This window comes from Papilio xuthus, unplaced genomic scaffold (genome assembly GCF_000836235.2).
Source record: "Papilio xuthus unplaced genomic scaffold, Pxut_1.1 DF825017.1, whole genome shotgun sequence".
Classification (NCBI taxonomy): Eukaryota; Metazoa; Arthropoda; class Insecta; order Lepidoptera; family Papilionidae; genus Papilio; species Papilio xuthus.
In genome coordinates, this window is record NW_013533632.1 from 2,664,346 (window position 1) to 2,687,116 (window position 22,771).

The 22,771-nt window shown below is 37.1% G+C and overlaps 1 protein-coding gene across 10 annotated transcripts in view; it reads left to right on the top strand.

Annotated features, from left to right (window-relative positions):
- The first annotated feature begins 685 nt into the window (after positions 1-685).
- LOC106126120 (muscle M-line assembly protein unc-89) overlaps positions 686-22,771 on the top strand; it is a 78,505-nt gene continuing 56,419 nt past the window's right edge. For 5 of the 10 annotated variants that reach the window (XM_013323585.1, XM_013323588.1, XM_013323591.1 and 2 more), the window contains exons 1-16: positions 691-1,077; positions 8,999-10,658; positions 10,739-10,968; positions 11,119-12,483; positions 12,759-14,612; positions 14,689-14,832; positions 14,913-15,314; positions 15,390-15,788; positions 15,893-16,288; positions 16,370-17,170; positions 17,258-17,509; positions 17,603-20,106; positions 20,332-20,526; positions 20,626-22,033; positions 22,118-22,405; positions 22,487-22,718. In XM_013323585.1, coding sequence (XP_013179039.1) covers positions 948-1,077; positions 8,999-10,658; positions 10,739-10,968; positions 11,119-12,483; positions 12,759-14,612; positions 14,689-14,832; positions 14,913-15,314; positions 15,390-15,788; positions 15,893-16,288; positions 16,370-17,170; positions 17,258-17,509; positions 17,603-20,106; positions 20,332-20,526; positions 20,626-22,033; positions 22,118-22,405; positions 22,487-22,718 — 12,260 coding nt within the window. In that variant the 5' untranslated portion in view covers positions 691-947. Of the gene's footprint in view, positions 1,078-8,998; positions 10,659-10,738; positions 10,969-11,118; positions 12,484-12,758; positions 14,613-14,688; positions 14,833-14,912; positions 15,315-15,389; positions 15,789-15,892; positions 16,289-16,369; positions 17,171-17,257; positions 17,510-17,602; positions 20,107-20,331; positions 20,527-20,625; positions 22,034-22,117; positions 22,406-22,486; positions 22,719-22,771 lie in introns of all 10 variants that reach the window. The other 5 variants (XM_013323594.1, XM_013323593.1, XM_013323592.1 and 2 more) reach the window with 5 other exon arrangements.

A 22,771-nucleotide genomic window follows, 5' to 3' on the forward strand; every position in this document is an offset into this window, starting at 1 on the left:
ATTTAATAAATAGAAAACTGCACATTCAAAGACTTACATCCATCTTGGATTCGCCTATTGGTCTTTTTATAGTGTTAGGATATTTAGATTGCAGTCCCTAAATATCGAATAAACTACAAAATTGTATCCTTATTTTGTTACAAAATTTAGGAAATTAAAAAAGTTCGTCAATTCTTTAAGAAACTTCAACATCTTTGTAATTTTTCGAAGTTACTTTCATTGGAACAAAAATCGGTTTATTTATTAACTAAGCCTAGTCTATTCTCACTAATAGTATAAATGCGAATGTGTGGATGGATGAAATGTACCACCAGGTCAGCTTAACGTATCTCGGTGAAATTTGGCACAAATGTAGAGTCTGGAACACATAGCCTGCTAATTAAGTTTTTTTTTTAAATTCGCGAATTGTAGTTATTTTCATTCAAATCTATCATGATGTAATGTCTAGCCAATTTATTGTGATTGAAGAACAATTTAATTGGTATTATTCTTCTTGATTAATTGCACTTTCTGAAATTGATGGTGCTGATGCTGAAGTGGTGCTTTGTATATGGGATATTGGGAATGGGATAGTGGGATGGTGGTGTGGGGAGGAGTGGGCAGGGGAGGGAGGAGCGCGCGGGAGGCGCGCGCGCTCAAAATAACTCGTCGTATTTCGGTCGCGCCGCTCCCCGCCGCGCGTCGCATGCGCAGCGCGGACTCCGCCACGTTGCCACTGTCCGCTAACTATTCGCAATCGACCGACGTCTTGGTTGTTGGGACTTGGGTTATAATGACTTGACTTCTGCTAAATGAACCCGTGGACTAGTATAAGTTTTTCGCAGTGGCGTTTATTTATTTTGGGCGACCGCCGAGACGAGTTTAACGATAAAAACATTAGCGTCGAGTGAGAGTTTTATTATATTTTCTGTGCGTTGTGCGGCTGTGCGGCTGCGGCGCGCGGCACGATGGAGAAGCAGTCGAGATGGTCGGAGCAGCGCAGCGAGCAACGCAGCGAGCAGCGGCTGGTGCAGCAGCAGGAGCGCGTGCAGCGCACCGAGCACCACTACACGCACCAAATGCTCACGCAGCAACGAAGTTAGTACTCAACTTACATATTCCATTATTTTTCTATTAAACTAAATCATTTATTATGTTAGGGGTTACGTATTGCTTTCAATGTCTAACCCTTAACATCATTTACAACTAACAACGCTCCTGCGAACTGATGTCAATGTAAAGAGTGTGGTGGGTGAGAGGTCGCGGTAGGGCTCAGCTGTGCGGGCGAACCGCCCTCTTCTTTGGTTTCCTGGTGCGTAACTTTATTTGTGCATGGCGATTTTCACCGCGAGCGAGATGGTGCGGCTATTCTGGGGTGCGTGGGCGGTCGCCGCTCGCGCTCGAGGCGCGTTCCCGACCGCCCCGGGCGCCCCTCGCCTCGCGCCTTCCCACAGGAATGCGCTCCCGCAAATATTCACTACCTTATCTTATTACCTATATTTAAAGAAATAATCGCACTATCTTCGCTTGGGATTTTTGTGTTGTTAAATGCGAATTGCATTACAATAGGCACTATTAAATATGAACGCTGAACTCACGCAATGGTAAAAAGAGCCGAGAAATAGTTGCGGTGCAGCTTCGACCCCGATTCGATACTTTTTGTGCAATATTTAAATGTTAAATAGCCGACCGGCCGGCGTTATCGGCGCGCGAGTCCAGTCGTCTCGCCATTAAGGTTGCACTGCGAACTCACACATTAAAATGCGCTTACTTATAAGGCTAAAACTCGTACCTATAAATGGTGTTCGGGACAAATACGTTCCCATTCAAGGATTCATTTCTCTTAAAATAAGCATCGGAATGAAGAAATTAGGTCGTCTGTTGTTAATTTGAACTTAATGTAGGTATACTTAGAAGGTTATTTTTTATTTAACGTATGAAAAAATACAAACAGTAAACGCAATATGATGTAGTTATGCATATGGAATAGCGTTACGTGTAAGATGAAAATGAGAAATCGATCGGGCGTGTGTATGGTTGCGTGAACATCGCTATAATGTTGGAAGCGGCGCAAAAAATGAAACGTAAACATCATTTCAGACGCAGGAAGAAAACGCTCTTAAATATAGAGAATGCTTCAATAATAATTTAATATGAATTTAAATACTAATTTGTTATATAATATGTGAAGATAACATTCTTTAAAGAATAACAATTTTCATACTTTGTAAGCAGACAGGATGATAACAATCGAAATTAGGTCGCGTTATAAGAAATTAGGTCGCTAAGATGAGTTAAGTCACAAAGGAACATTTTAATAAACTTTTTTTACATACTTTGGCTATGATTTAATTATTATTTAGTTTAAGACGTAAAGATTTAAAAGAAATACGCTAATATGTTCGGTTAGAAGTCTCCAATGTGTGAAGTAGAGGCAAAGCGTATAATTTGATTTATTGTAAAACAAAACAGTTGTTCAAACTCGAATATTTCATTGAATTAAATAGCACGAACTTAATGTCATATGACAGATAATTCAAGTTTACCAAAATATAGTTTATATAAAGTTATATGTTATTAATATAGATTTAATAATTGTAAAAGTAAAGTAAAATAATTATGCTTCCAGTTGACAGTCATTTTTACACATTTTAAAATCAATGGAAAAGAACACAATGGAAATTCTCTACACATACATAAGTTAGTATTCATATTGTATGTTTGTTTTGTGTGTGCGTTAACTTGCAATTCGTTGCATCAATTATTTTTCTCTGACGTTTAATTATCATCTTATTTTTTCCGCTGAACCAAAACGCATTTTGAATGAGTTTCAATAGTAGTTATAATTGTATAGTACGTAACTCTTGGAGTATAGAAACGTTTTATTCGAGATCAAGAGTAACCAATCATAACCATGTCCTATCACAATTAAAATTGTTTAATTTTTTTCTTTTTTTTTAAATAATTACAATCAGTTGAATCATTAATTAAATAAGTTAAATGCAAACAATGTACACGACAGTTTTGTTTAAAGTTATCTCGAGAACGGCTCAACAGATTTTGATGAAATTTGGCACTTACGTAGGACATAATCTGGAAAAAAACATAGGCCTCTTTTTAGATTTTTTTTAATCCGCACGGACAGAGTCGTGGGCGATAGCTAGTTCTGATATAAATTCATCTTACGATTTTGAGGCTCTATTGGAGAAGTAAAAATATGGTATTGCATACTTTACTGATCTTTAAAGAAGTCACGTTCTTAGTTGAGTTGATATGTCACCGACCGTTTTTAAATTTGGTCAATTTACGATCGGACTGCCAGTATTTTGATATTAACAATTTAAATTGTGATTTCTCAGTACTTTATTCATTGTTTTGGTAAAAGAATAATTTGCTTGCGTTATTTTGTATATTGAAGTTCAAATAAGACCAATTTTTTTCCTAAACACAGACAGCATTTTGATGAAATTGAGTTAGGGTATTCTTAGGAAACCTGCAAAAGATTGTCTTCAAATATTTATCATATTTTGTCATAGTTAATGACACTTTTTATTTGAACTGACATAATTGATATTTCATTTTTTACAATTTTGACCTGGCCCAGTGAGAGTGACGATGTTTTCGTGCTTATTTCTGTGAGACAATATCATATGTAAAACATTGATATTATCACACAAGATATAAAAAACGGCTACTTTAGTTTCACGTTTGGCAACCGGGCCGAATAATTTTGTAGCATTATATTGTCAATGATAGTTCACTTTATTGTAAGATGACAGTTTGCAAAATAACTAAGTTCACAATCAGCCGGTGGCATATTCACACAATTATTACATACATTGTATAGCCATAGCTCGTTTATCGCTTTCCTATTCTGTCTTGTGGCTGAGAAATAGAGAATAATAGCATCGTTAGTATTAAAAAAAAGATGTTTTTGAAACAATGTTGTGTTTTCACTGATCAATCTTGAATCAATGGTTTACGAATAATAATTAATCGTAGCATTACTTTTCACAATCAATTTAAAGCGCGTAGAATCTTAAACGTTCATTTGATTAAACATTTAGCTTAATAATTGCAGTTATTTCATTGTGTTCGACTTTCACCTGTGCTGTTAAAGCTATGAACAAAGACAACGTCGGTAGTTAGATGGTCATCACATCGTATCGTTGCTGCGTTCAACGCGTAGACATAGAACCATTGAGTCTCATTAAAACACGACTGGGTTAACAGTACCCCGTTTCGCTTTATGCATCGCTCCTCGTTTTATCTCCCGCTGCGAAAAAAAATAAGGCGTCAAATGTAATCTTTCGGTTACATTCGCTCGCACTAACTTTCCTTGTTTTATGTAAATTTCAAATGTGAAATTGCAACGGTATATTTTTATGATAGACAAAAAAAACTACGAAATAATCCGCACACAAACTGTTATGATAACTAGCTGTTATTAGTTACTGTTAATATTAATATTATTTTTAACAGCAACTAAATTAAGCTTTCACTAAAACTTAATATCGATTTCCACTGACAGAAAGATATGTGTTTTTTTTAATAATCACGTATACACATGTTTTTTACAGGTAGTAGAAACTAATGATGATATATAATACGGATTTTTTTGAAAGTAAATTACGGAATTTCCCAACCTTTTTGATAATTTTTGTATGTCAGAGTTGTGTCAAGAAAAATATTTATAAGGTTTAATGATTGTTTCATGGATTGATGGCATTTAATAATATTATTATATTTTTGGCCACATGTGTGCGTACAAAATAAAAAAGGCAATATTAAGAGTACTCGTAAATAAATATATCAAAGTAGAAGAAGCGAGACATGTGTTAAAGATGGTGCCAAATGAGATTCTAGAAACTATGATTTATAACTAGCACTTTAGATTAGACACTTGATACACCGTCTTCAAAAAAGAATGTTTTACAATTTGTCGTATTTATATTTACTGCCTTAGAATTGTGAAATTTATAAGTCAATTTTTAAATTTTATGTTACAAAGGGGGCATTCCCAAAGATTCAAACTAACATTAGACGTTGTTTGGTTAAGAGGATATACAATCTCGAAGACACAAATATTTATAGATGAGAAGTACACGTACCTATAACTTTAACAGCGCCTAGTTTAACAAAACAGAGGATCCTTAAATTCCTAATAGGATATAAAATAAAAAAATGAAATTAAATCAATGAAAAAGTGTTTTTCCGAAAATATGTTAGGTTCTAGCGAAAAATGTGTAGTATTTGTTGTTAAAAAGTTGTTGTAAGTTGTCAAACTTCTTACCGGAATTGTTCAAATGTGTTATGATTGTAATATTACTTTCACACGAGGGAGCACTGAAATAGTGTAGTACTGTAAAGTTTTCAACGCACACTCATAATTGGGGGCCCAGCTCGAAAACTTTCGAGAAAGTTCGATGAAAGTTTTATTAGATTTGTACAACATCCACTATCAGGCGTAAAGTACAACGGCAAATCTACAAATATTGCCAATTTTTGTCGAAAATTTGCAAATACATTCTCACAAATTTTCGTGTTGACCAGCAGTATTTCACTGTCATACTGTGAGTTTCTATCGTATTGAGAATTAATTTTTTAGTCTACTTCTATTGTAGTCAGTTTTACGTGAAAATAATGAATATTTAATTACACAATTTTCACTGCAGCGGAGTTCTGTCACGCTGTCTATTGCCAACTGTCGCGCCCTCCTGTGAAACTATCTTAAGTACTGTTGCCAGCGGTTTAACCGTCTTTGCTTTCACCGTTAACAGTGGATTGTGCTGTATCATTTTATATCTTCGCGTAACACGTCTCCAAGCATTGACTATAATATCTATTAAACGTAGCTCCGCAAAACATACAGTTAAGTGTCGCTGTAGTTGGTTGAACTAATTTGTAATTTACCGAGGCTAATAAATATTGCTTTAAGAATGCGATAGCCATCTCCTTTGATTTATATTATACTAGCGGACGGCTGCGACTCCGTGCGCGCGGAATAAATTAAAAACCTAATTAGTAGCCTATGTGTTCTTCCAGACTACGATCTACATATATGCCAAATTTCAACGATATCCATGCAGCCGTTCTGGAGATACCTTCTAACAAAAATCCACCCATCCATCGATTTAAACAGTCGTATTTATAATATTAGTAACTTTAGTAAGATTTTCCTCATTGTGAAATAATTTGTGTATTTTTTTTTCCAAATCAAATGTTTTTGTCGGTTTTGGCGTTTTCGTTAAATATTCTATGATGGATGTTTGTTTGAAGGTATCTCCAGAATGCCTGAACGGATCTAGATGAAATTTTGCATACATATAGAACATAGTCTGTAAGAACACATAGGCAATTAAGTTTTATTAATACAGAGGGGCGGAGTCGCGCGCGACAGCTAATATGTTAGTAAGATATAAGATTTCATAGAATTACAGAGTAGTGAATAGTCACGAACCTCGTTAAGTTAAGAGGGCCACTGACCATATGGCGTACGGAATAGGTCAATCCGATACGAGTACTGTGAATTTATATATGACAGCGGGTGATTTATTAATAGCAATTCTATTAGATAACAGATCTTTGAAAAAAACATTTTATAATAGTGAACATTTGTTTTATTTAAATTTCATTATAAGCATCCGAATTTGAAGTTTAAAACATACGTTCAAAAAACTTTCCATAAAAATATTAAAATTGTAAAAAAAAGAAATAGATATTGTTATCGAATGTAGATCTTTTTTTAATTCTATATTTTTTGTTGGTATAAAAAACCAAAGTTCCACGGATCAGTAACTTTCTTTCGGCATGGTCATGTTTTTTTTTTTATTTAAATACCAAACATTTCTTTTACTTTGATAAACTGAGAATAGTCGTAAAGTAAAAATATTGAGTTACAACATACTATTGCTTTTTTATTACATACAATTTATATATTAGGATCATTGACTAATTAAAGGGCATTAACAACCTTGATGTCTTTAAAAATTAGGATATAAATCGTTATTTTTGTTAATTTATTTAATATAAAGAGAACATTTAAGTTATTTAATTTGTTTTACATATATAAAGATGCGCCAATAACTTAGTTATAAGGAATCACTAGCGATCACAAGGTCATGGGTTCGATTCCCGTCATTCGTGATCTTAACTTAAGCTTAAAACAGAGCCGTATCAATTTCAAAGAAATGTTTAAACACGCGGCGCTTTAGAAAATAACTAAAGTTATTTGTATGTATTAAAATCTTGTATAAATCCTGGTACGTATCATACATAAATTAAAAGATAATATTTATCCAGATAAAGAATTTTAATTGCACGTCTGTATGTATTTATAAGTTTGAGAGTCCGTACGCTATAATATTACCGTAATAATTTTATAAAGATCAGAAGAGTTTGGCAGTCCGCCAGGCGTACCAAAGATTCGACGTCGCAATCCCACGCGTTGCTGAAAATATCTGCCGTTTTCTTGTAGAACATTTGAAACAAGCTAATCGTTATATTTATAAAAAATTAACAATTCACCGCTGGTTTCTGAGACCAAATTCTCTGTATAAAACATATCTGGCGATTTGGGTCTCAGAAACCCACGCTAAATCTGTCAGTGGTAGCGGAATTTTAACGTCAAGTGTGGTATCAAATATCATTGTACTATGCTAGCTGCATTTTCTACTTTTTTATTTTTTTAATATTAATCTACTCCTGACATTAATAAACAAAACAAAAAATGAAAAAGCGAACTCGTCTCATAAGTTCATGTGTGATGCAATATCAAAGATTCATTTTTATACCAGCGTTTGCCCTCGACTCCGTCTGCGCAGATCTAACAAAAAGGGTAAAAAGTAACTCAGGTGTCCCGAGACTATGTTCTTCATCTATGTCAAATTTCAACGTGATCCATCAAGTAATTCTGGAGATAATTAATAAACACATTCATCCATCTAGTTTCGCGTTTATAATATTAGTAATCTCAAGATAAAAGAATTTTATGTCATGACCTTGACCTAAAAAATAGTAAAAATGTTTATCTCATAAAATTAATATAATTAATTTCCTACTGTGAAGGGTTAATTAAGATATAAACAATGCATTAGTTAGCAGTTTAGGGACGATGACATCTGAAACCGGTCGTATTGGCATCGTGGTTGAGGAGACCGGTTCGTACGGTGAAAAATTACATACTATTCCCGATTTGTAGCACAAGTCACCGTAATAGCTAAACTGGCTTACCTCATTACATTCCTATGACTCGTATGTACAAATCGGTTTTGTTGATTAATTAAAAAACTCTTTGCTAGTATGCGGTTAGAGTATTTAATTGCAATCGCATTGTTAAGATTGGATTTCTCTTATTGCGCTTGATTTTTGGAGTTATTATTATGAACTTATAGGATTTCTCATAGAAAGATCCAATAAGTCTTTAGCCCTATCCAAGAGAATTTTTTGCTATAGGTATAGTTATGTGCTATAGAGTTGTTATCTATTTATACGACCCATTTTAAGTATGAAAGCTTATGATTATTATAAAAATATGTTTATCATATTTATTGATTTAATTTAACGTCACCTGTTTATAATTTAAATAAATAAATAAGAAGTGTTAATAAAATAAGATGTTGAAAATTAAAAGTGAATGATTCACTAAAATGGCGATTGTAACAAGATCCGAGTGTGTACACTAAAATAGCCGCGCGAAAGAGCTCGGCCGTCTCGTCACTGTACTGTAGTGACTCACGCGCTCCCCAATCCGGATCGCAGTGTACCAGGAGTGGAGCTTACTGCCTCACCGACTCGCCGACTCGCCAAACTATTTAGATGCGCATGCTTTCCTTTACCACGCATTCAAATACTATTTACCATCATTTAAGCTGTGCTGTGTTAAAATAAACTTCCGTCCTTCCGTAAATTTTTAATCTGTTAACTTTGAAAAAGTAATTTTTGTCTCATGTTTGGTTAAATAGCCACTTTTCGTAGTTTTTCTGTCATATGCTATATAAGATCTCTCTTCTTGTTTCAGTGGAGAGCGCCGGTGATCGCATCCCCATAACTGGAGGCAGACCCGGAGAGCCATCTCCACCGATATTTGAACAAATATTTAAAAATGCCAGATTCGCCCAAGGCGGCAATGCAAAGTTCGAAGGCAAGCTTCGAGGTAATCCCACACCAGTAGTATCATGGACCAGAAAGAAGGCACCGCTAGTGGAATGCAATAAGTATAGTATGAATTACAACGAACAGACCGGGGATGTCTCGTTGCTTATCAAGCAGATTGGTCCCGGCGATGAAGGCGAGTACACGTGTACCGCACGGAATCAATACGGCGAGGCAATCTGCTCAGTATACATCCAACCAGAGGGTGTTCCAGTTCCAGCGCATCAGGCTTCGCAGCAACAAAGCTATCGCCATGTCAGCGAGAGTGTCGAGCACAAGTCTTATGGCACACAAGGGTATTCCTCAGAACAATCCCGTCAGACTCAAAAAGTGGCTTACACAAACGGCACAGACTTCTCTTCGATTGAAGATTTCAAAGTCGATACATTTGAGTATAGACTATTAAGAGAGGTCTCATTCCGAGAATCGATAACACGGCGATATGTTGGAGAGAGTGATATTCACATTAATACTGAAATCGATAAATCCTTAGGCGGAGTATCACCACCAAAAATAGGACAAAAACCAAGGAATTCAAAACTCCAAGTTGGAACTGATGCTCAGTTCCAGGTACAACTATCAGGCAATCCACGGCCGAGAGTTACTTGGTTCAGAAATGGTCAGAGAATAACTAATTCGAACAAACATGAAATAATTACAACTAATACTCACACAACGCTTAGGGTGAGAAATATTCAGAAGTCTGATGCAGGACACTACACATTACTTGCCGAAAACCCCAATGGATGCATTGTCACGTCAGCGTACCTTGCGGTGGAGTCTCCCACAGAAACTTATGTACAGGATCAAAAAGCACAGTATATTAGTGATAGTCAAAAAACTGCGACAGAAGAAAGTATAGAAATTACCGAAAAAGCTCTTGCTCCGCAATTTGTAAGAGTCTGCCAAGATCGTGATGTCACAGAAGGCAAGATGACGCGATTCGATTGCCGCGTCACTGGCAGACCTTACCCAGAAGTCACGTGGTTCATTAACGAAAGACAGATACGAGACGATTATAATCATAAGATTTTAGTGAACGAATCCGGAAATCACGCTCTTATGATTACAAATGTCGATCTTAGTGATAGTGGTGTAGTTACCTGTGTAGCTCGGAACAAATCCGGTGAAACATCTTTTCAATGCAGACTCAATGTTATTGAAAAAGAACAAGTGGTGGCGCCCAAATTTGTGGAAAGATTCTCCACATTGAATGTTCGCGAGGGCGAGCCAGTTGTACTTAACGCGCGAGCTGTTGGCACACCTACACCACGCATCACTTGGCAGAAGGATGGCGTAGCGATTATACCCAATGCAGAGTTACGAATTAATACCGACGGTGGGGCCTCGACACTGGATATTCCTCGAGCTAAGGCGTCGGATGCGGCATGGTATCAGTGTACGGCCCAGAATGTCGCAGGCTCCACCGCTACTCGGGCTAGGCTCTACGTTGAAGTACCGAAAGAGCCTCCGCCAGAGCAAAAACGTTTACACTTACCGCGACCGACAAAAATTATTGACCCAGAGTGAGTAAACATCCTTTACTTGTTTAATATTTTACAATATAAATATAATTAAAAAAATTAAAATAAAAAAAATGTTTCAGACCGGCTCCAGGACCCGAAATAATATATTTGAGACACGTGGAAAGAGCACGCCCATACATTCCCCCAGGCGAGGAAGACAGAGTTTATCCGCCACCACAGTTTATAATACCTCTTAAGAGTGTGACGCAAATGGAAGGCGGAAAAATTCATTTTGAAACAAGAATAGAACCCGTGGGCGATCCTTCCATGAAAATTGAATGGTTAAGGAACGGACAAAGTATAGAAGCTAGTAAGTATTCTTAATAAATCAATGATTCAATTTGAAATATCCTTTTTGATATCTTCAGCACATAAAAAACCCATTAAAATAAAATAAATGATTGTTTAAAGCGAATAACTTTAATTACATACCAAATAACATTTATATTTGATTTTGCAGGTTCTAGGTTTACGTCAGTATTTCGATTTGGATATATATCTTTGGATATGCTCAGTCTTAACATTCAAGATAGTGGAGAATATACATGCCGAGCTGTCAGTGCTACTGGTGTAGCTGAAACGAAAGCAATGCTTCAAGTTACACCAAGGGCAACCATTGAAAGAACAAGTCAACATCCAGAAAGTTTGCAATACATACAACAGCTGGAAGATTACTCAAAATACCAGCACCAAGAATCTATTGAAGAACAAATTTCCCAAAGGCCGCAGTTTATTAGGCCTTTGCAAGATCTTGGTGAGCTTCAAGAGGGTAGAAATGCTCATTTTGAAGCACAGCTTACTCCAGTAAGTGATCCTACTATGAGAGTTGAATGGTACAAAGATGGCAAACCAATCACAGCCAGCTCGCGAATCACGTCAATCTTCAACTTCGGTTACGTCTCCCTTAACATCATGCACCTACGGGCTGAAGATGCAGGTTCGTATACAGTGAGGGCTGTGAATAAACTTGGTGAAGCTATCAGTACAGCAACAATCAGGGTAGCAGCAAGAAGTACTGTTACTGCAGATCTCGGCATCCCAGAGCAAAGAAGATATATCGAAAAGACTGAACAGTTGGAAGCGTATCAACAACAACAACATCAGAAATATTATCAAGAAGTACCGGAAAGTACCCAAAGGCCAGAGTTCAAGACTCCAATAAAAGATCAAATAAATATAAAGGAAGGAGGATTTGCTCATTTTGAAGCTCGCTTAGAACCAGTAGGCGATTCTACATTAAAAGTGGAATGGTTAAAAGATGGACGCCCTGTTGAAGCAAGTTCAAGAATCACTACTTTCTTCAACTTCGGATATGTTGCGTTAACTATTAAATCGGTGACAATACACGACGCTGGTCACTACACATGTAGGGCGTATAATGCACTCGGTCAAGCCACTACAAATGCTAATCTCACCATAATAACAAAGAAAGATATAATAGCAGAATCTCAACATCCTGGAGGCTTAGAAAAAATTCAATACTTGGAAGATTCTAGCAAGTACTCAAGACGCACAGAAGAAGAGACACAAATTAAGCAAAAGCCTCGATTTTTAGGTCCATTAAAAGGGACGAATAAAATAGTGGAAGGCCAGAGTGCTCACTTTGAAGCGAGAGTAGAGCCTCAGAGCGATTTGACCATGACTGTTGAATGGTACTTTAATGGAAAATTAATTAAATCTGCTAATCGAATTCAAACTTACCACGATTTCGGTTATGTTGCTTTAGACATTACTGGAGTTAGATCAGAAGATACTGGAGTGTATACTGTTGTAGCGCGTAATGCTACCGGTGAAGCACAGTTGAGTGCATCGATGACCGTCGAAAGTGAGTATTTCTTTTATATATCCCTTTATAATATCACTACCTGTCGCCCGCAACTTCGTTTGCGAGCAATTAATAAAAACATACATAGTAGCCCATGTGTTCTTCCAGACTATGTATATGTATGCCAAATTTCATCGAGATCCGTTCAGCCTTACCTTCAAACAAACAAACATTTATCCATCCATCAAAACATTCGCTTTTATAATATTAGTAAAGTTTTATAAAATTTAAATGTCCCTTCAATTTTTTTTATTAATTTGCCTTAATTCTTTTAGCTCGATCGAGCATCGATACATCAAGTATTCATCGCGGATTATATGAAAAGACTAGACAGATGGAAGAATCTAAATTCGTGGAGCCAATGTATCATATTGAGGAAATATCTAAATCAAAACCAGTCTTTGTCCAACCATTGTCTGATCCACAACCGATATCTGAAGGTAAAAATATTCACTTGGAATGCCGCTTAGAACCTATGGGCGATCCAACTATGAGGGTTGAATGGTTCCACAATGGAAGAGCAGTTACAGTTGGATCACGTTTCAGAACATATTATGATTTCGGTTTTGTAGCTTTAGATATTATTCACGCTACTTCAGCTGATTCCGGAGAATACACAGTAAGAGCCGTAAATCACTTAGGCTCAGCACACACTTCGGCAATGGTCCGTGTAATAGAGAGATCCGACGTACTTACGGATACACAAAATGAACAAGCAATCGAGCAAATCCAACAACTAGAGGATTCAGCTCGTAGAAGTAAACAAACACAAGAAGATATCACTGTAATGCAGGCTCCACACTTTTCTCGGGCATTACATAATATTGAAATCATTGAAGGTACTAATGTTCATTTAGAATGCAGGTTGCAACCTGTAGGTGACCCGACTATGAGAGTTGAGTGGTTCTGTAATGGTAGGCCAATTAAAACTGGACATAGGTTTAGGCCCGCTTATGAATTTGATTATGTAGCTCTTGATCTCTTAAGTGTATACCCTGAAGATTCAGGTGTATACACTTGCCAAGCGACAAATCAATTAGGCGAAGCAGTAACTTCATGTGCTTTGAGAGTACTAGCGAAGAAAGATTTAATCTTTGACTCTCAACATCCCTCTGGGTTAGAAAAAATTCAATACTTGGAAGATACTTCCCGTTATAAGAAATCTGAAGTGATTGATGAATCTTACAACATCAAGCCTCGTTTTGTTACAAAACCAAAGTCCATTGAAAACGTCAAAGAAGGACACCACGTTCATTTTGAATGCAAACTTGAACCAGTGACAGATCCTAATTTGAAGGTTGAATGGTTTAAGAATGGTCAACCAGTTACCATAGGTCACAGGTTTAGGCCTATACATGATTTTGGATACGTAGCACTTGATATCATCGACTTGATCGCTGAGGACTCAGGAGTTTATACATGTAGGGCAGTCAATCTCGTTGGTAGCGATGAAGTTAGTTGCAAATTAACTTGTCGCAGTACTGCCGATATTATTCGCGCTACTCAAAATGAATCTGGTCTGGAACAGATACAAGTTCTGGAAGATCGATCGAAATATTCAAGAACTGATGTCGTCGATGAAGTTACAACTCAGGCACCGATATTTACAACATCTCTTAAGAATGTTGAGATAAAGGAAGGACAACGTGCTCATTTCGAATGTCGTCTTATACCTGTTTCTGATTCAACAATGAAAGTTGAGTGGTATCATAATAACAAACCTTTGAAGAGTGGTTCAAGATTTACTGAGACAAATAACTTTGGTTTTGTAGCACTTGATATTATGTCATGTTTACCAGAAGACTCGGGCACGTACAAATGTAGAGCTATCAATGCTTTAGGCGAGGCCGTCACTTCTGGCACGGCAATCGTGCATTCCAAGAAATCCATCTATTTAGAGTCACAACACGAAGGTGCACTTCCTAGATTAAACCAATTAGAAACATCTAGACATCAAAAGTCTACTGTCCAAGAAGATTTTACAACTCAAGCACCCGTTTTTACTACACCTATGAGAGATATTAGGGTTGCAGAAAATCAGGCTGTACACTTTGAAGCACGCCTTATTCCTGTTGGTGACCCTAAACTACGCGTTGAATGGTTGAGGAATGGTGTACCAATAACAGCCTGTAAGTTTAATAAAACGTTTAAATATTATTTCATACTAAAATTAAATTTACTTAAATATAAATTATACTTTTCTAGCTAATCGCATTACAACAATGCACGATTTTGGATATGTCGCGCTCAACATGAAATACGTGAACCCAGAAGATTCTGGTACATACACTTGCCGGGCTATTAATGACTTGGGAGAAGCTGTGACCTCCTCCACGCTCTTTGTGCAATGTAAGTATATAAACGATTATTTTATTCTTAAAAACTTTAATAGTCATATCTTTTATTTACAATTTTATATTAATTTCTAGCTAAAGCATCGCTTCAACTTGAATCACAACACGAAACTGCGTTGGAGAAAATTCAACAATTGGAAGATTCTTCCCGTTACCAACGCAGAGAGGATGTGGAAGTTGCTGTCAACCAAGCACCTCGTTTCGTTACTCACTTGAATGGACCAACAAAATTGATTGAAGGTCAAAGTGCTCATTATGAATGTCGTATTGAACCTTATCCAGATCCTAATATGAGGGTTGAATGGTATTTCAACGGAAAGGTTCTACAAAGCGGCCATCGTTACCGCACCGCTAATGATTTCGGCTTTGCCGCTCTTGACATACTGACAGTTTATGGTGAAGACTCTGGTGAATACACTTGTAAAGTTATCAATAATTTAGGACAAGCAGTATCATCAATCAAATTGCACGTACAATGTAAGTTAAATTAATTTGTACTCCTACGCCTTCATTTTTAAGAAAAAAAAAATAACTTATTTTTTTTTTTTATAGCTAAAGAATCAATTATAAGAGAATCTCAACATGAAAGTGCCCTTGAAAAAATACAGTATCTAGAAGACGAGAGCAGATATAAACGTGTCACCCACGAAGAGAGTTTCATTGCCGAGAAGCCACAATTTGGTAAACCAATTAAAAATGCTGAAGTACCAGAAGGTCAACCTGTACATTTAGAAGCCACTCTAACACCAGTTAACGACCCAACAATGCGAGTTGAATGGTACTGTAATGGAAAACCGATTCAACAGGGGCATAGATTTAAAACTACGTATGACTTTGGATACGTGGCTTTGGACATTTTGTATGCTTACGCTGAAGATACTGGCACATACATGTGTAAAGCTACCAATCCTGTAGGTGAAGCAGTTACAACAAGCTCCGTCAGAGTTAATGGTAAGTAAAATATAAACTTATGTTTCCGTAATCATCGTCTTAATTAAATAAGTTGGAGTTTTCTTATCTAAAGATTTATTTAAATGGGTACTCTGTTATTTTAGCTAAGAAATCATTGTATTTGGATACTATGGATGAACAGAGACTTAAAAAGATTCAAGAACTCGAAAAATACGAAAGACCAAAGCCTGTAGAGGAAGAACAGCCTGGTCAAAGACCTGTCTTCCTGACAGCATTAACAAGCCTGGAGAACCTTAAAGAAGGTGAACGGGCTCATTTCGAATGCAGAGTAGAACCGATCAATGACCCTGATCTCAAGATTGAATGGTTCCTCAATGGACAGAAAATTAAAACTGGTCATAGATTTAGAACAACACATGACTTTGGTTATGTTGCTCTGGATATATTATATACATATAGCGAAGATTCTGGAACATATATGTGTAAAGCAACAAACAAACTTGGAGAGGCAGTTAATACCTGCACGTTGAAGGTAGCAGGTAAGATATTATTTTATTAATAAACATAAAAAACATTATTTTATTCTCTTTTATATGATTTCATTTTTGTTATTATTTTAGGGCATAGGAACATTATTTTGGACACTCAACATCCTAACGGCCTAGAGAAAATAAGGCAACTTGAGGCTCAAGGACATCCTTCTAGAATTGAAGTAGAAGAACCGAAAATTTCTCCACCTCGTTTTGTCACTGAATTACGAGGAACAACTCATGTTTATGAAGGTCAAACTGCTCATTTCGAATGTCAAGTTGAGCCAGTCCATGATCCAAATCTACGAATCGAATTTTATCATAATGGAAAAGCCCTGCAATCTGCTGCTAGATTCCATATCACTTTTGATTTTGGTTATGTGTCTCTGGATATTCAACACTGCGTACCAGAAGACGCCGGAGAGTACTCTGTCAAAGCTATTAATGCTTTGGGACAGTGTACATCCGCTATATCTATGACTGTAACCGCAAAAGGTAGTATCATATCGGAATCTCAACGTCCCGAAGGATTAGAGAAGATTAAGGAATTAGAGTCTGCAGAACCATTCAAACGTCCAGAAATCCCTGAACCGGTTACACGGCAGCGACCTGTGTTTACTCAACCACTTCAAAATATCGACAACATACAAGAAGGACAAACAGCCCACTTCGACTGCAGACTTATTCCTGTTGGTGACCCAACACTCAAAGTTGAATGGTTCCGTAACGAAAAGCTTATTGAGGATAGCTCAAGAATTACAAAGACTCATGATTTTGGTTACGTGTCTATGACCATAACCCATGTGCGTGATGAAGATGAAGGTGTCTATATGTGCCGAGCATCTAACTTATTAGGAGAAGCAGTTACAACTGCCGCTATGAAGATTAAAAGTGAGTACAAAATAAAAATTAAAAGTATTTTATATAAATTTGTTTGTTGTGTTGTTAATGTTATATTATTTATTTTTTAAATCACAGCTAAAGCAGCCATTCAAATGGAAACCCAGCACCCTGAAGGAATGAAGAAAATACAGAGGTTGGAAGAACCCCAAGCTAAGAAGCAAGAAGAACCAGAACGTGAATTTGAGAAACCTATATTTACACAAGTGCTTACTGGCCCTTCAGAACTTTGGGAGGGTCAACATGCTCATTACGAAGCCCGTGTTGTACCTGTAGGTGATCCAAGCATGCGATTTGAATGGTACATCAATGGAGTGGAACTTAAGATGGGTAAGTAATTATTAAATACATATTAAATTATATTTAATTAAATCTATCGTTATCTTTGATTAAATCATTGACCTTTGGTAAAATGTGTTTTAGGTTCAAGATTCCGCACTACACATGACTTCGGCTTCATCACTTTAGATATTAACTCAGTGGTTGCTGAAGATGCTGGCTTATACATGTGCAAAGCAATTAATAGAGCTGGCAGTACAGTATCTTCGACATCGCTCAAGGTCAAGACAAAATCTACTATTGTTGATCAGGCTATGAGACCCGAAGCTTGGGAAAAGATACAACTGAAAGAAGCAGCTATGAATAAAGTGCCTGAAATGTTTATTGATACAGGAGTTCAACAGGCACCTATTTTCACTACCCATTTGCAAAGTTATGACAAACTGGTCGAAGGTCAACATGTGCATTTAGAAGCTCAAGTTGAACCACGAACTGATCCGAAATTGAGAATTGAGTGGTTTAAGAATGGCGTTTCTTTAACTACCGGATCTAGGCTAAAGAGCACATTTGACTTCGGCTTGGTTACTCTTTCTATCAATTCCCTAAGGATTGACGATTCTGGAATTTACACATGCAAAGCCACAAATCTCATGGGAGAAGCTGTATCAACTGCATCTCTTAAAATCGAAGATAGACATTGGTTACTTGGTGATACTCTTCATCCAGAATCATTGGATAGAATCGGCGCACTGGAACAACCTAAACCGGCAAAGCCCGAATCTCCCGACCCTGTGTATGAAACACCGGTATTTATATCTCATTTGAACAATATTATCTGCAAAGAGGGCGACAACATTCATTTCGAATGCAATGTTGAACCATCGAGAGACCCAACTCTTAAAATAGAATGGTTCTTTAACAACAAGCCTCTACCATCAGGAACAAGATACAAGAGCACTCATGATTTTAGCTACGTAGCTTTAGATATAACGCATACTTACGAAGAAGATTCTGGAATTTATACTTGCAAAGCCACTAATTCTAAGGGTTCAGCGACTACTTCAGGTTCCTTAAGATGTACTGGTGATAAACACATTTACTTCGATACTCAACATCCTCAAGGCAAGGCAGGTCTTGAAGCGGTTGAGCAAGCTGAAGAAGCTAGGCTTGCTAAAGGTAGAAGATCGTCATTGCCTGACACTGAATATCCTGCTCCGGAATGGATCGTTCCTATAGCTCCAGAAAATAATTTAGTAGAAGGCCAGGCGCTACATTTCGAAGGTCAAGTTGAACCTAAAAACGATCCTAACTTAAAATTGGAGTGGTATTTCAATGGCAAAGTCTTAGAGCAAGGGTCAAGATTTAAACTGACGAATGACTTTGGATTTGTAACCTTAGACTTAATTGATGTTTATGAAAGGGACAGTGGTATATACACATGTAAAGCTTACAACAAAAAAGGTGAGGCATTCACTTCTTCAACAGTGTATTGCACAAGCAAGGAAAATCTTATTTGGAAAACTCAACATCCTAAAGGCGCCGAGGGATTGGAAAAGATTCAAAACCTCGAAGATTCTCTTCGCAAAGAGCCAAGTGCTAAGCCAGACGACGACACTGGAAGACCGCCTGAATTCACAACAGTCTTCCAAGACATATTTGATATAAGCGAAGGTCAAATCGCACATTACGAAGCATCTCTAATCCCAACCGGAGATCAAAGTATGGTTATTGAATGGTTCTATAATGGAAAAGCCATTGAAGCTAGTCATAGAATCCGCACTGTTTATGCGTTTGGAATGGTCGTTCTAGAAATACTCGGAACAAAAGAGTCGGACTCAGGAACATATTCTTGCCGAGCAACCAACAAATGGGGTCAAGCCGAAATTAGTTGCAAATTGGTATGTGTTGATAAAAGCAAAGGTCAAAAGCCCCGCTTTACAACACACATACAGAGCATTGACGGTCTTAAAGATGGCCAATCAGCTCATTTCGAGTGTACCGTTGTACCGGTTGATGACCCTGACATGAAGATAGAATGGTACCATAATGGACAGCCTTTGCGCCATTCAACCAGAATAAAAACAGTTTCAGATTTCGGTTTTGTTGTTTTGGATATATCATATACTCAAAATCATGATACAGGTGAATATGTTTGTCGAGCATACAACAAATACGGTGAAGACTTTACTAAAGCTACAATCACGTGCTATGGTAAAGGAGGAGTTTACCTGGACAGCTTGCAGCCTGATTCATTGGCTAAGATTAGAGAGTTAGAAAGTCTCCAAGGAGTACAACAACAAGCTCCTGCTCCGGCATCTGCGGAGCCACCCAAGTTTATCACACAAATTGAAGATGTAACGAAATTGGTTGAAGGCCAAAGTGCTCACTTCGAGGCGAGATTAATTCCTGTGGACGATCCAGACCTGAAAGTAGAATGGTACTATAATGGTAAGAAGTTACCGCACGGCCATCGGTACAGAACTTTCCACGACTTTGGTATCGTGATTTTAGACATTTTGTATTGCTACGAAGAAAATTCAGGAGAATATGAATGTATTGCCACTAATAAGCTGGGTCGTGATTCTACGAAAGCGACACTGAAGTGTACTTCAAAGGAGAATTTGATCTTGGACTCGCAACTACCGCGGGTAAGTAAATATTGCATAAATACAACTCATTGGTCAAAAACTATCTTTTTAAATTAATTTTCATATACCATACTATCTTATTTAAAAATAAAAACGCCTATTTTTCTTTAGTAAACATGCGCTTTACATCTTTAGTTTTAAAATAAAATGTAACTTATCATAAGATCATAAGATTTTTTTATCGATTTTTTGAATGTTGTAAATAATGTAATTGATTATACCCAGGGCATGGAAGGAGGGTTAGAAAAACTGCAAACATTAGAGGATTCAATGATACGCAGAAAAGAAACTGCGGTTGATGAAGAAAGAGGAAAGGCGCCTGTATTTACAGTACCACTGTCCAATATTGAAAACCTAAGAGAGGGAGAGAATGCTCACTTCGAGGCACGTCTTACACCAACCGACGATCCCAATTTGAAGGTAAGATAACAATCTATTTTAACCTTAAATTTTATTAACGAAATTTAACATACATTTTGATAATGTTTTAATATTTTGAATACTTGTTTTACATTTTAGGTGGAGTGGTATTGGAATGGTAAATCTCTTAAAGCTGGTTCAAGGTTTAGAACATTCTGTGACTTTGGTTTTGTCATTCTTGAGATATCCCCTACTTATCCTGAAGATTCGGGTGAATATTTATGCAGGGCAGTCAATAATTACGGCGAAGCTGTCACCACAGCTACTATGAAAGTTCAAGGAAAGAGGAACATCATTCTTGATTCACAATTACCTAAAGGAATGGAAGGTACCATTGATAAAATTGCTGCACTTGAAGGTTACACTGGTACTGTGGACTCTTTAACACCAGAAGCGGAGAGTGGTAATCCACCCGAATTTATTACAACACCGTCTGATCTTATTCTGTCAGAGAATTCATCGGCTCATTTCGAATGCCGTCTAATTCCTGTCAACGACTCGAGCATGAGAGTCGAATGGTTCCATAATGGTAAAGCTCTCTTAACAGGCTCAAGAGTAAAAACAATTAACGATTTTGGATTCGTTATATTAGAAATTGGTGGTGTTTACCAACGCGATGCTGGACTTTACACATGCAAAGCTACTAACAAACATGGAGAGGCCACCGTATCATGCAAACTTCAAGTGAAAGGCAGACAGGGTATAATACTCGAACCCCAACTTCCATCCCACTTTAAGTCGGGAACAGAAAGTATTCAGAAATTGGAAGAAACATTGTACAAACGTGAAGAAATTACTGTCGAAGATGAAAAACCTAACCCGCCAAGGTTTACAGTTGAAATTAAAGACAACCTCGATGTTCCTGAAGGTGGACCAATACATTTCGATTGCCGAGTCGAACCTGTAGGTGATCCAACAATGAGAATTGATTGGTTCTACAACGGTAAACCATTTGCGACTGGCTCTAGAGTTCATATGCTTAATGACTTTGGTTTCGTCGCTCTTGATATTGATTATATTTATACTCGTGACGCAGGCGAGTATACTTGCCGTGCTACTAATAAATGGGGATCAGCAACAACTACTGCTAAGATAACATGCAGTACAAAACGAGATATTGTACTAGAATCTCAATTGCCACAAGGTATGAGCGGCGAGAAAATTAAGGAATTGGAAAGAGGTCGTATCAGTGATGTACCTAAAGAGGAACCTCTTATTAACTCGCCACCAAGATTTATAACTCAAATACAATCACATACCGTTGAGGAATCTGAATCTATACGATTTGAATGTCGCGTGGAACCTAAAGAAGATCCTAAATTACGTATCGAGTGGTACAGAAATGGAAAACTGTTGCCATCTGGCCACAGATTCCGTACCGTGTATGATATGGGTTTCGTATCGCTTGATATCTTGTATGTATACGCTGAAGATTCTGGCGAATACGTTTGCCGCGCTGTTAACGACTTCGGTGAAGATACAACTAAAGCAACTGTATCATGTAAAAGTTTGTATCCATTTCCATTGAAATTATTCATTTATAATTGTAATAAAATTATTATTAATTCTCTAATTGTTATTCTCTCAACAGGCTTACCCGATATTATCCTGCAGAATCAAGTACCTAGGGGTATGAAGAAGTCCGAAGCTCTAACGCAAATGGAAGCAACGATCAAAAAGTACACATCTGAAGTGTTTTTGACGGAAGATGATCTTTACGATGCCGATAAGAAACAACCACCGCGTTTTGTCACTCAAATTCAAAGTCAAACTACATTGGTTGAAATGGAATCAACCAAATTCGAATGTCAATTAGCACCAGTTGGAGATCCTAATATGAAAGTTGAATGGTTCTTCAATGGAAAACCCCTACTACATAGTAAGATATTTTTGTATTACAACCTAAAAATAAAATTAATTCCTTGAAATACACAAAATTTACTAATGTGATTATTTTTAGAAAATCGTTTTACTCCCATCTACGATTTTGGTTATGTTGCAATGAACTTCGGATGGGTATACCCCGAGGATAGTGGAGAATATCTTTGCCGCGCAACTAATTTGTACGGTATGGATGAAACTAGGGCTGTTATTAAAACGGCTGGTAAACCAGGAATTGTCTACGACTCACAATTACCTAAACATATGAAGAGTATTGAAAAGATTCGAGAAATGGAAGCATCATGGCAGGTGTAAGTATATTAATAACATATCTGCTATTTTATTATCCAACAGACCTTATTTT